Source organism: Epinephelus fuscoguttatus, linkage group LG18, assembly GCF_011397635.1.
Source record: "Epinephelus fuscoguttatus linkage group LG18, E.fuscoguttatus.final_Chr_v1".
In the NCBI taxonomy this organism is placed as follows: Eukaryota; Metazoa; Chordata; class Actinopteri; order Perciformes; family Serranidae; genus Epinephelus; species Epinephelus fuscoguttatus.
This window is the reverse complement of record NC_064769.1, coordinates 4,167,230-4,179,728: the sequence shown is the minus strand read 5'-3', so window position 1 is coordinate 4,179,728 and position 12,499 is coordinate 4,167,230. Positions and strand designations below refer to the sequence as shown.

The 12,499-nt window shown below is 41.0% G+C and overlaps 1 protein-coding gene across 1 annotated transcript in view; it reads right to left on the bottom strand.

Annotated features, from left to right (window-relative positions):
* Positions 1-4,013: 4,013 nt before the first annotated feature.
* Positions 4,014-12,499, bottom strand: part of LOC125905802 (thyrotropin receptor-like) — a 49,724-nt gene continuing 41,238 nt past the window's right edge. The window contains exons 7-11 of the mRNA XM_049604022.1: positions 8,152-8,220; positions 7,787-7,864; positions 7,418-7,606; positions 4,850-5,939; positions 4,014-4,382 (exon numbers count right to left, since the gene is read on the bottom strand). Of these exons, the coding sequence (XP_049459979.1) occupies positions 4,101-4,382; positions 4,850-5,939; positions 7,418-7,606; positions 7,787-7,864; positions 8,152-8,220 (1,708 nt within the window). The 3' untranslated portion in view covers positions 4,014-4,100. The remainder of the gene's footprint in view (positions 4,383-4,849; positions 5,940-7,417; positions 7,607-7,786; positions 7,865-8,151; positions 8,221-12,499) is intronic.

Sequence of the window (12,499 nt, the reverse complement as noted above, 5' to 3'; positions counted from 1 at the left end):
TTTGGACCCTCACAGCGGATAAGAAAAAACTCCCCCAAAAAACCCTTTAACGGAAAAAAAAAAACGGTAGAAACCTCAGGAAGAGCAACTGAGGAGGGATCCCTCTTCCAGGACGGACAGACGTGCAATAGATGTCGTACAGAACAGATCAGCAACTGCTGACTGCTAATAGGCACTGTCACAGTGCGCTAAGGCAGGACCAAACCATTTCATGCAGATATGGGGGGTGGTCAGTCAATATGGATGTTTACTTTTTGGTCAATGGGGATATTTAACTTTTACTGCCAAAAAAAAAAGTAAAAACAAAGAGATAATTCATTTCATTACTATATTTGAAAAAAAAAAAGTTCTCAGTGATGATGGTTTAATAATTTTATATTAACTTTTATTTATTTTATTTATTTTTGGAATTGTCCTAACTTTTGCCTGCTAACCAGCTCTACAGACATTAAGTTTGTAGTTTAGTCGCGTTTATTCTGACTTGTACACTTCTGAATTAAAGGCAAGCAGTGACGTCATCAGATCCTTCCTTAGCAGCCTGAACCTACCCACTCTAACTGTAGAAGAACGTGATTTATTAGATCCGCCCCTCACTATGAAGGAGAAGACGAATAGAAGGAAGTCAGGAATCAGATGACTTCCAGTTGAGAGGGTGAGAGGATGGAAGCTTAAGCGTTTGTCTCCCTCCTAATCCTCTATGCAATGCAAAAATAATTATCTAAGCCAAAAATGATGAAAGAGACTCTAATCAAATCGAATAAGGAATGAATTTATGCTCTGTTACAATCATGGAGATGAAGATAAAAGCGAAAACAAAGGCACCAAAAGTAAAGAGACATCACCAAAGAGCTCCGAGAATTTCGAGGGGAGCTGAAAGACTTTAGAAACGAAACAAAACGCGAGCTGGCTAAACTAAAAAAAGAGATCGGGCAACAGAAACATAAATTACAACGTATGGCTGAAAGGGTCGAGAGGATTGAGGAAAGAGTGGATGTCACAGAAGAACAAAAAATAATTCTGGTAGAGGTAATGAAAGCACTGACACAAGACCAGAAAGAGTCTCAGATGAGATTGGAATATCTGGAAAATAAATCACGCCAAAATAACAGGATTCACAATGTCAAGGAAAACAATTCTGTTAGTATGATAGACTTTGTGGAAACACTCTTACAGGAAGTGCTGGATATTCCAAAAGAAAAACTTAATGTAACAGTGGCACATCGCTCTGCTGGTGCAAAGAGTTCAGAGGCACAGAATAAACCCCGATGTATTATGCGTTATTATTGCGTTTCTTCACCTGGGAGATGAGACAAGTGGAGTGGGATGAAAACAAAATGCTGACATATAGAATAAAGCATAGCAAAGCAAAGCAAAGCAAAAGTGATTGTCAAGGTTAAAAACCTGAAATGAATTATTAGTTTCAATAATTATACTTTATTACTGTTATTTCTCCTGGTTTTAGAGATAGCCTATTAATTTATTTGTATGTTGTCTTGCTTTCATGATTTGTCAACAGTGGTTCAGCATATTTACTTATATGAGTGGGGGTAGGAAACGGAAGTCGGAAACGGAAATTCTCCTCATCCAAACCGGAATGCCAAAAAATCGGGGGTCTGCCCCCAGAGGCTGTATCCAGCTGATGGGTTCCGAGAATGACCTATATGTAATGGATGTTCTTTTTTTTTGTTTTGTTTTGTTTTTTTGTTTTTACTCCCCCAGATCCCTTTTTCCTTCACCTCTTAGTTCAAAGTACGCAACAATAGGTAAAGGGAAGGTAATAGCCTAGTCTCAAATTTGTGTGTGTGAATACAGAAAGAAAGAAAGAAAGAAAGAAAGAAAGATTTTGGAGGTCATTAAAAGCCTACCATCTGGTAAAGCCCCTGGCCTAGACAGCTTCACGGCCGACTTTTACAAGTGCTACGCTATGGAGCTAGCCCCAGTTCTTTTAGATGTCTGCACAGAGGCTTTTGAAACTGGCTGTCTCCCCGCCTCCCTGACAGAGGCAGTTATTGTTGTAAAAGTGGTACCCAATGGATTGTAAAAGCTACAGGCCCATCTCTTTGCTTGGCTATGATGAGAAGGTGTTGTCCAAGCTTCTGTCCAACAGACTTAATAAAGTTATCACAACCAGGTGGGTTTTATCCCCAAACGCAGCTATGCTGACAATATCAGACGCCTAATTAACATCATGTGGACCACCCGTAATGATAATTCCCCTGCAGCTGCCATCTCTCTGGATGCAGAAAAAGCGTTTGATAGGGTTGAGTGGCTCTATCTGTTTCTCAACCTGGAGTCATTTGGTTGTAGCGATAAATGTATTACTTGTATACAACTCCTCTATACCCATCCCAAAGCTGCAGTGTTAACTAAAGGGCTGATTTCACCCTGATTTGAACTGGGAAGGGGGACCAGGCAGGGTGATGGTTTTCCCTGGGGCTCTTCGCACTGGCCCTTGAATCCCTGGCGACAGCCATCCGCCTGGATCTGTCAATTCTTGGGATACAAATTGGTCGCTCAAACCATAAGCTTATGTTATAAGCAGACGATATCCTTATTTTTGTCTCTGAGCCAAAAATCTGTGCGTTATTTAAAATTGTAGATACATTTTCTCACCTCTCAGGTTACAAAGTTAATTGGCTGAAATCCGAAGCCTTCCCCTTAACCTTACATTGCCCAAGGACCATGTTCCAGAGAGGAATTTTTCCTGGCCTAGTAATGGCATCAAATACCTTGGTGTCATTATCCCCCCTAAATTAGCTGACCTAGTAAAGGTCAATATTGAACCTGTGTTGGACCAATTTTCAGCAGATATTGAAAGATGGACCCCTCTTTTCTTATCATTGTGGGGGAAAGCCAATGTTTTGACTAAGTTTGATTATATCCTCCAGGCACTCCCAGTTAGAATTCCACTTTAATATTTTAAACAATTTGATAAGCTTTGCAACAGATTTCTCTGGAATGGCAAGTGCCCTAGGCTTAATTTACATAAACTACAAAGGCCAGTTGACCAAGGTGGGCTGGGTATTCCAAATGTATTGCTATATTACTAGGCCTTTAGCCTCAGACACCTTGCCCACTGGTGTTTACCCCCCTGAGCAACACTGATACAGCAATTCGGCCTCCCTCAACAACAGTTTTGGAGATATCTTCAGATTAGACATCTCCCAATCCCAAACCTTTGGCTCTACTGTAACAGGCCCTCCCAGCTTTGATGTTCTCTCCTTTGTGATTAAGGTATTTGCTTCAGGTCATGAGGCCTCAAAATATTACTCCCAGTTGCTTAAAGGCACAGCCAGAATTGTTGGAGGTGTTGGGGAAGCACTGGTACACTCTTCCACATGCTGTGGTCCACAGTTGTACAAAAATTCTGGTCAGCCATACATGAGAATATCAAATTGATTTAATTTGATGTCCCATTCTGTCCAAGCCTGTTTGACCTGATTAAATTTGATGTCCCATTCTGTCCAAGCCTGTTGGACCTGGGTGACCCTCTTCCTCTGAAAACTCTCCCTGCAGCTGCCTCTGTGTACACTGCGCTGACGTGTGCGCTTGCGCGCGAGACCAGCGAAAGCACGTGAACGCACATGAAGGTGGTGCCGATGTCTCACGGTCTTGCGCAAGCGCACACACGTCAGCGCAGTGTACACAGAGGCAGTTAGAGCTACAGGCTACAATAAGGCTAGAAACAGATTTCAAATGACATTTTTCCGAACAACGTTATATGTTGGGGCTTCAGGACACTTGGATCACTACGGACAAGCAGTATGGAATTATTTTATGGTTTCAATTCTGTGTTCTTGGACGTTTTAATCTGGGTCGCCGTCAGCCATTAGGTGTGCAGTTGTGCTGCTACCCACTTCTCCCTCGGATTTCCGTAAGTGTTGTGAGGACTCTAAAACTTCACCAGAGCCTCCCTCGGCATATGGGTGAGTAGATAATGGCTGAATTTTCATTTTTGGGTGCACCATCCCTTTAAGGCACCTCTGATGTAATATACACCTAAAATGGTTCGATTCTGTGAATTTAGAATTTAAAAGGACAATTCTGGCCTATATAAGTACAACTTATTATTTTTAAACGTACTACTACAAGAAAAAATATTAATCAAATTTTAAAAGCAATTTTGGGGAATCTTGTCGCCGGGTGATTCCTGCACTTGAATATTTTGGAATCTGAGGACTGGACTGTGGGGCAGACAGAGTCTCTCTGTATATGTGAGGAGTAATACTGACAAGTTGGCTGCGATAGAGGTGTGCTTGCCGCTGGCACAGTCCCATCCGGCTCAGCAACATCAGGATATCTCGGTGAAATGCCTTTGTCAGGATAGCATAAAAAAATGGATGAGCACAAGAGTTGAGAGGGTAGAAAAACACCAGCAACACCTGTGAGAAACAAAACAAAGATCAGACTTTACTTTAAACTGAAAAAAGATTTAGATTAAAGATATACTATGCAGGATTTTCATACCAAAAAAATGTATCAAGTAATACAGACATAATCCCTCTCAATAATCACTTATGACCCACTAGAATTGTGTGACCATGCATTTTTCTGCAGAGACTGCCCTCTGCCTGGATTTTCTTATTTGCCTCTTATCCTCTGAGCTCAGGATGTTTCCGGGCATGTACTCTCACAGTGCTCAGCTGAGGTCGGTGCTTCAAAAAAAGGTAGCCACCAAATGGCAGAGCATAAGCAGCACAGATCCAAGAGGTGCAGAAAAAATGTAAATATTGTGGGGTGAAACGCAAAACAAGTGAATCCGGGGTTGGCTTTTACTTTTACTTTCGTCTGCAAACAGTAAGTGACAATCCTGCGTAGTATACCGTTAAAACTCACAAGGAAGTCACACCTTGGAATCTGTGACAGTCATCAGTGGCTGGTGGAGAGCTGCAGACAAGCCATAGAAGCAAATTGGAGCTAGACACAGAAAGTTGGTAAAAATGAGAACAGCCATGCGTTTGGCCATGCTAGTGTCACATTTGCTGGACTGGTGTTGTGGATTGTGCACCATAAAGTAGATGTGGAGGTAACATAAACAAACCACCATAAAAGCAATGATATTAACCATCAGCACAGAGACTACATAGGCCCGAGCAGCAGTTGTCTCAGTGTCCATCGGTAAGCAAATGCTCACTTTCTGGTAACTGCTCACACCACTCACTGGCAGCAGTGCTAGGATGACACACAGCAACCAGCCAGCGAGCATCAGCACAGCAGCATGACGTAACCTCATTTTTCTGTCCGGTCTCATTGCGTAGAAGATGGCATGCCAGCGCTGAAGGCTGATTAAAGTTAATGTGTACACAGATAGCTCACTGGCAAACACTGATAATGTTCCTGCTAGACTGCAGCCACCTCCTGTTTGCCAGGCAATAGCATAGTGGTAATAATTGGAGCGTGTGTAGAGGTCGACAGATGCGATGAGCAGTAAATACATTCCCATACAAAAGTCTGCAAATGCCAGATGACCCATGAGGAGACGGGTAACAGACAACTTCTGTCGGCTGGTCAGCAGGATGAATATCACCAGGAAGTTGGCTGAAATAGCCAACAGACTGACCACCCAGACTAACACCCTCAGGAAGCCTCGACTCATCACATCCTCACAGGGGTTCAGCGCATCAGGTAGGGGGGTGCACAAGAGTCCATGATTATCTGAGTGAGGTTCATCACACAGTGCAAAGTCAAAACCCTCACTGTAATACTCTGTAGGTAACTCCACATAAAACACACCCTCAACTTCAGACTGTTCAGTTGGGCAAATGGGGCTGTTAAAGTTTTGACTGTGATTTCTGCTGTCGGCAGTTGGGAGACCAAAGCTGTCTTTCAGGTGCTGGTAGATTTTGTGTCCCAGATACCTCTGAGAGAGAGCTGCAGAGGATTCCTGCAGCTTTCCCAAAGTAGTCCGGGTCAGGTTGCAAATAACTGCTTCAGTGTATCTTGAACACAGATTGATACAGATTAATAATCAGAGAATGAAATACAACATTTAGACAACATTTAGATGCATGCAAATATTAAAATATTATACTACAAAGTTCTTCCACAACAGAAAGTCTTTAAGGGATTCAAAAACTCCCAACTGGCAAAAAAGCAAAAATGCACTTTGTCAATATCTTGTTGTCACTGTGTTAATGAGGTGTCAGACCTTCATCAGACCCTGCACCATATACTGTATAATTGTAAACAACTAGAATTACCCCTCCACGGTTATATGCCTCCACAAACCAGTCAAGTTGCACCTATAGTTTACATCCAGAAAACATACATGCTTCACTCACATCTTCCCCCCGGCAGCACAGGAGATGTAATGGCCAAAAAAAGTGTTTTTACATAACGTAATGATGTCACAGGAAGTTGACCTTTGACTTTATGGATATAAAATGTCATCACTTCATTATTATATGCTATTTGACATTTGTGTGAAATTTTGTCATAATTAGCATAAAAAACTGTTGAGCTATGGCCAAGAACATGTTTTGTGAGGTCACAGTGACTTTGACCTTTGACCTACCAAATTTTAATCAGGTCATTCTTGAGTCCAAGTGTGCATCTGAGCCAAATTTGAGATAACTGTCTCAAGGCCTTCTTGAGATACTGTCTTCACAAAAATTAGACGAATGCAAGGTCATAGTGACCTTGACCATTAAACACCAAAATCTCACCAAAAACTTCATTGTTGAGTCCAGATAAACATATGTGCCAAATTTGAAGAAGTTCCCTCAAGGTGAGATATTAAGATATTGCCTTCACAAGTATGAGATGGAAGGAGGGTCACAATGACTGTGACCCGTGACCACCAAAATCTAATCAGGTCATTGTTGAGTCCAAGTGCATGTTTGTGCAAATTTGAAAAAACAAGTTCACAAGAATAGGGCTGACGTACGTACGTATGTGCAGACAACCCAAAAACATATTGCCTCCTGCCACAGCTATGGTTGATGCATAGGCATAAAGACTAATTACGTAATTAATCACAATAGACAAAGATCAGGTACCAAAATGAACATACGGTGTGTTGTACAATAGATGTATTCTTTTTGATCTCATGGCTAGGGTTTGATCTTACAATCAGAAGAACTCATTAACTTTAATTTGTATGGTTGTCTGGAGATGTGGCTGCCACTCTCTGATAGGTGTTTTTTTTCTGGGCTATGTTTATGTGTAGTCACTTGTCAAAGGCCTGAGGATCAAAATGTTGTTAATGAAGTGACAACACGTGCTCAACAGTGCACAGGATTTTCTTTCCAGGAAAGTGTTTAAATACAAAATCTTTACAATGCTAAGCGCCCAATGCTGGTGAGTAACCCAATACATACATTGGGCATGAGGATAGTTTGGTTTGAAAATGAAAAATACTTGGCGAAAAGAAACCACCGTGGGAAACTTTTTACCAAAACGTATTTCTCTTACTTACCCTCTCCATCTTTTCAGCATATTGAGACCACAACAATGGCTTTGGAAGGTCAAATCAGCACTCTGTAAATGGAGAAAGACTCGGAAGGGGGGCAGTACTTTGAGGGCCCAAGTGTTTTTAGCTCTGAGCTTTTCAATGGTCTCCATACCTACTGAAGGCAAAGAGCTAATTTTGGTTTCTGAAAGGTCTCTGAAAAGAGAAAGGGTTCAGATTATTCATTTGGACACAACGCTAAGGCTGTTCCTGTATCCAACTGCAGCATGTGCTGTAGTTGCAAAATAAAGATATTATTTAAGACGTAAGACTATTATTTGATTGAAAACAAAAGGTAAGATCATTTTTTCTAGCAAAATCTGTACATCCACTCACATGTGCGTTGGGCCACGAATTACACCATAAAATGCAAATTCATCTATTCGTTCCAAATCCATATTCCTGTGAAGATACCTGAAGAATGGAGAATAGGTTAGGGGCAAAGTAATATGGACAAGATGTATCTATGTTTTACCAACATGTATAGTTACTTTATCAAAACATTTTGTGTAACACAATAGTAATTTAACCTGCCTACCAGCCATCCAGGTTGTTAAAGCTCAAACACATTAATAAAGAGACCAAATCAGAAAGTTGTTAAGATATATGTCATTAAAATATTGTTCCATCCTATGTGTTATCACTTTGATTTTTTTTTTTTTTTTTTTTTTGCTTCACTGCAATAATGTAAAATGGCATACACTTCCTCCAGTCTGCTCCCATTGAAGGCATAGGGTTGGATCTCTTTCACGCCATTGCTATTCAGCATGCTAAAAATCAGGAGGGAAAAAAAGGAATATCCTGTCAACCTTCCATTCACTCATTTTTTTTTTTTTAATGGAAAATGTATCCCATGCCTATTCCTAAAAGTGTACAGTGGCATGCAAGGCTTTTGGCACCCCTGGTCAAGATTTCTTTAACTGTGAATAGTTAAGTAAATAGAAGATGAACTGATTTCCAAAACAAATGAAGTTAAAGAAAGACTTTTGAGCTCTCAGACAACTGTAACCAGGGTCTCAGACCTTAATTAGCTTGTTTGGACTATGGCTTGTTCACAATCATCATTAGAAAAGGCCAGGTGATGCCAATTTCAAAGTATTACAAATATTCTGACTCCTGAAACCTTGTTGCAACAATCAGCAGTCATGGGCTCCTCTAAACAGCTACCTAGCACTCTTAAAACTAAAATAACTGATGCCCACAAAGCAGGAGAAGGCTGTAAGAAGACAGCACAATGTTTAGAGGTGGCTTTTCCCTGAGTTCGTGATGTAATTAAGAAATGGCAGTGAAGAGAAACTGTGGAGGTCAAGTTGAGGTCTGGAAGACCAAGAAAACTTTGCAAGAGAGCTGCTTGTAGAATTGTTAGAAAGTAGGGGTGTAACGGTACACAAAAATCTCGGTTCGGTACGTACCTCGGTACAGTCATGGTTCGTTTTTTTTTTCGGTACAGTAATGAAAAAAATAGACAACTATTAAATGTCTTTTACTTATTGGTAACCTTATTAAAACATACCATCACAGCAGTTAACTCTTTTTACACAATTTTTGAATGAAACAGACATATATAAAATCCTGCTTTTTCACATTGTTTGAATGAAAATAGAAATATAAAAGTGAAAAATAAAATCCTGCTGTTTTTTTAACACATTTTTTGAATGAAAAATATAAATATACATTTCTGCTTTAACAGTTTTACTTAATTAAAATAAAAAGTATAGTGCAGCTGGTCAGCTTTAAAGCCTGCTCAGATTCAGTTTTACTAGGAGCTTTCCCACTTTGTTAAAGTGCAGTAAACAAAACATACTTATATCTAAAGTGCAGCTTAAACAATTTTGCTTAACTCCAATGGCGTTGATTATTTCTTTAGCGCGATGGTCAGGGAAACGCTCTTTCTTTTTAAACGACGGCAATATCGTAGTTTGCACCAGATTGCTTTTTCTAGTCGTGCTGGTTAATGTTAAGGTGACCATATTTTGATTTCCAAAAAAGAGGACACTTGGCCGGCCATGACATAGCCCACTAAAATGATACTCGCAGTTTACTCAAAGATGCCTTATAATTTTAATATATTTAAAATTTATATGTATGGATAGAAAATTCAGTTATATTACAAAATAATATCTCTCAAAGACAGAAATTCAGATAGGCCCCTATAGGGGACACTTACACACACCAGAGTGTGGCGATCTGAGCCCAATAGTACCCGAGGGGTCAGCCGGGTTTGGTCAAAAATGTATAAATTGTATTCGGGCTCGGGTCGGATTCGGTCAGCTTTCAGTTAAAATGTAGTGTAAAAATAAATAAAATCCTATTGTCTGTCCTGTTTATTGCTTGGGCACTGTTATTTACGTGACAACACCTGAACATAACACACACAGACACACATTGGCTGTTTGTTTCTACCTCTCCCCTCTCTAGAAGTCTCGGACCTTCAGCCGCCCGCCTCCGCCTTGATTAAACGCTGAAAATAAAAGAGGGAGACAGGTTTTTCCTATTTTATCTTATTTTGTTTTATTTCTCCCTCTCCTCTCGCTAGAAGCGTCGGACCTCCTGCCTCCCGCTCCCGTCTCAAACACGGAGGTCTCCCTCTCCGCAGCTGAGCACCCACAGCACATGCCCGGCCTGTTAAATAGCCTGTAACCACTGTGTGACACAAACTCAGTGCTTTGGTCATTAAATAATGTCAGGCACGGTTCGGGTTCGGACAGAAATATGCTGCCCGTGCCAACAACACACACACACAAACACACGGACCGGACATTATCATCAGTTTATAAAAGACCCCGGATGTCCCGGACGGGACGTGAAAAGTGGACATGTCCGGGCAAAAGAAGACGTTTGGTCAGCCTAGTTAACATTCAAACTCGGGTGGTGTCGCTTTAGATGTGTTAGCATGTTAGACGTGTTTCCAAGTACATAACCGACTGCTGTTCTGCAGTGTCGGCACACTGCTTTTGTCTTGTCACCTTGTTTATTTCCATCTTCGTATTTTACCCTGAAACCAAAGTGTTCCCAAACAGAGGACTTAAGGTTTGTGGGTGGGTCTTCAGGTTTGTCAGGCTCACTTGCCATGTTGTCAAAATGCGAGAATGCGCTGCACAAAGTGAAAGCGAAGATTTACGGTCGGACTCGGTCCGTCACTCAATTATGTCCTCACAACAAAATTTAGCAGTTCAGAAGTTCGTAAAGGAACATCTAAACAAGCCTGATGCTTTTTTTGGAAACAAGTCCTGTGGACTGATGAAGTTAAAATAGAACTTTTTGGAGGCAATGAGCAAAGGTATGTTTGGAGAAAAAAGGATGCAGAATTTAATGAAAAGATTGTCTGTCCAACTATTAAACACGGGGTGGACCAATCATGCGTTGGGCCTGTCTTGCAGTCAGTAGCACGGAGAACATTTCACAGGTATCAATCAATCAATCAATTTTATTTATAAAGCCCAATATCACAAATCACAATTTGCCTCACAGGGCTTTACAGCATACGACATCCCTCTGTCCTTAGGACCCTCACAGCGGATAAGGAAAAACTCCCCCCAAAAAACCCTTTAACGGGGAAAAAAAAACGGTAGAAACCTCAGGAAGAGCAACTGAGGAGGGATCCCTCTTCCAGGAATAGATGTCGTACAGAACAGATCAACATGATAAATTAACAGTAATCCATATGACACACAGAGAGAGAGAGAGAGAGAGAGAGAGAGAGAGAGAGAGAGAGAGAGATGCAGGTAATGACAGTATCTTACAACAACATTAATGAAAGTAATAATATTATAGTTATAGTTCTGGTTACTGCGGTACAATATGTTGAAAGTATGTATTAATACCTGGCAGTATACATGTGTGACAATAATCATATGTGTATAATAACAGAAGAAGTATGACTAATGACTAATAATGGCAGCAGCAGCAGCAGCAGCAGGAGGCATCTGGCGGGACCACGGCAGCAGCACAACCACACACGTCACGCTGTCCAGGCACCGCTGATAGGTAGAGGGAAGAATGGATTCAGTTAAATTCCAGCAAATTCTGGAAGCAAACGTCACACCACCTGTAAAAAAGCTAAAGATGAAGAGAGGATGGCTTCTACAACAGGATAATGATCCTAAACACACCTCAAAATCGACAATGGACTACCTCAAGAGGCACAAGCTGAAAGTTTTGCCATGACTCTCACAGTCCCCTGACCTAAACGTCATTGAAAATCTGTGGATGGACCTCAAAAGAGCAGTGCATGCAGGACAGCCCATGAATCTCACAGAACTAGAAGCCTTCTGCAGAAAGAATTGATGAAAATCCCCAAAACAAGAAATGAAAGACTTTTAGCTGGATACAAAAAGCATTTAGAAGCTGTGATACTTGTTGTGATACTACAAAGTTGGCGCTGCTAAGTACTGACCATGCAGGGTGCCCAAACTTTTGCTTCAGGTCCTATTCCGTTTTTTATTTTGAAACTGTGAAAGATTGAAATAAAAAACTAATCTTGTTTAAAACATTGAAGAAATGTGTCATCTTTAACTTCTTGCCTTTTGGATAGCTTGAAGCTATAGTTGGTAATGTTGGAAAGCTAGCAAGATTTGAAAGGGTTCACCTCCTCTAAGCTCCACCACCCTCCTCCCCCTCCCGTCAGTGCTCCATCCAAAGCCACGCCCCCACAAACTTGAACGTGCATCCTGCAGTACACCGACAGAGAAGCTAATGTTAGCATTGTGCTAATATGAGCTACAAAAGTAGCTAAGTTGGCTAACGTTACATATTTCATGAAAATAACAAATATCCCCGAAGCAAAACAAATAATTACCTGTCTAACAGAAAGACAGCAACCTCTGCATCACTTTTCAGGCCCTTCAGCTCCCTCAGTTGTCTCCATCGTTCAAAAGCTGCGATGCTGGTTGACTCTAGTTTGTCCTCTCGCTTTATCCAAAGCCTTTATCGTCACAGCCTTTTCTGCCTCCGACTTAATTTTCTTAGCCTGTTTAGCGGGGCGAGCCGTTACAAGTAACGCTAGATGTGGTACTTTTGGCTGCATTTTCTCTGCTATTGTTCAGCAAA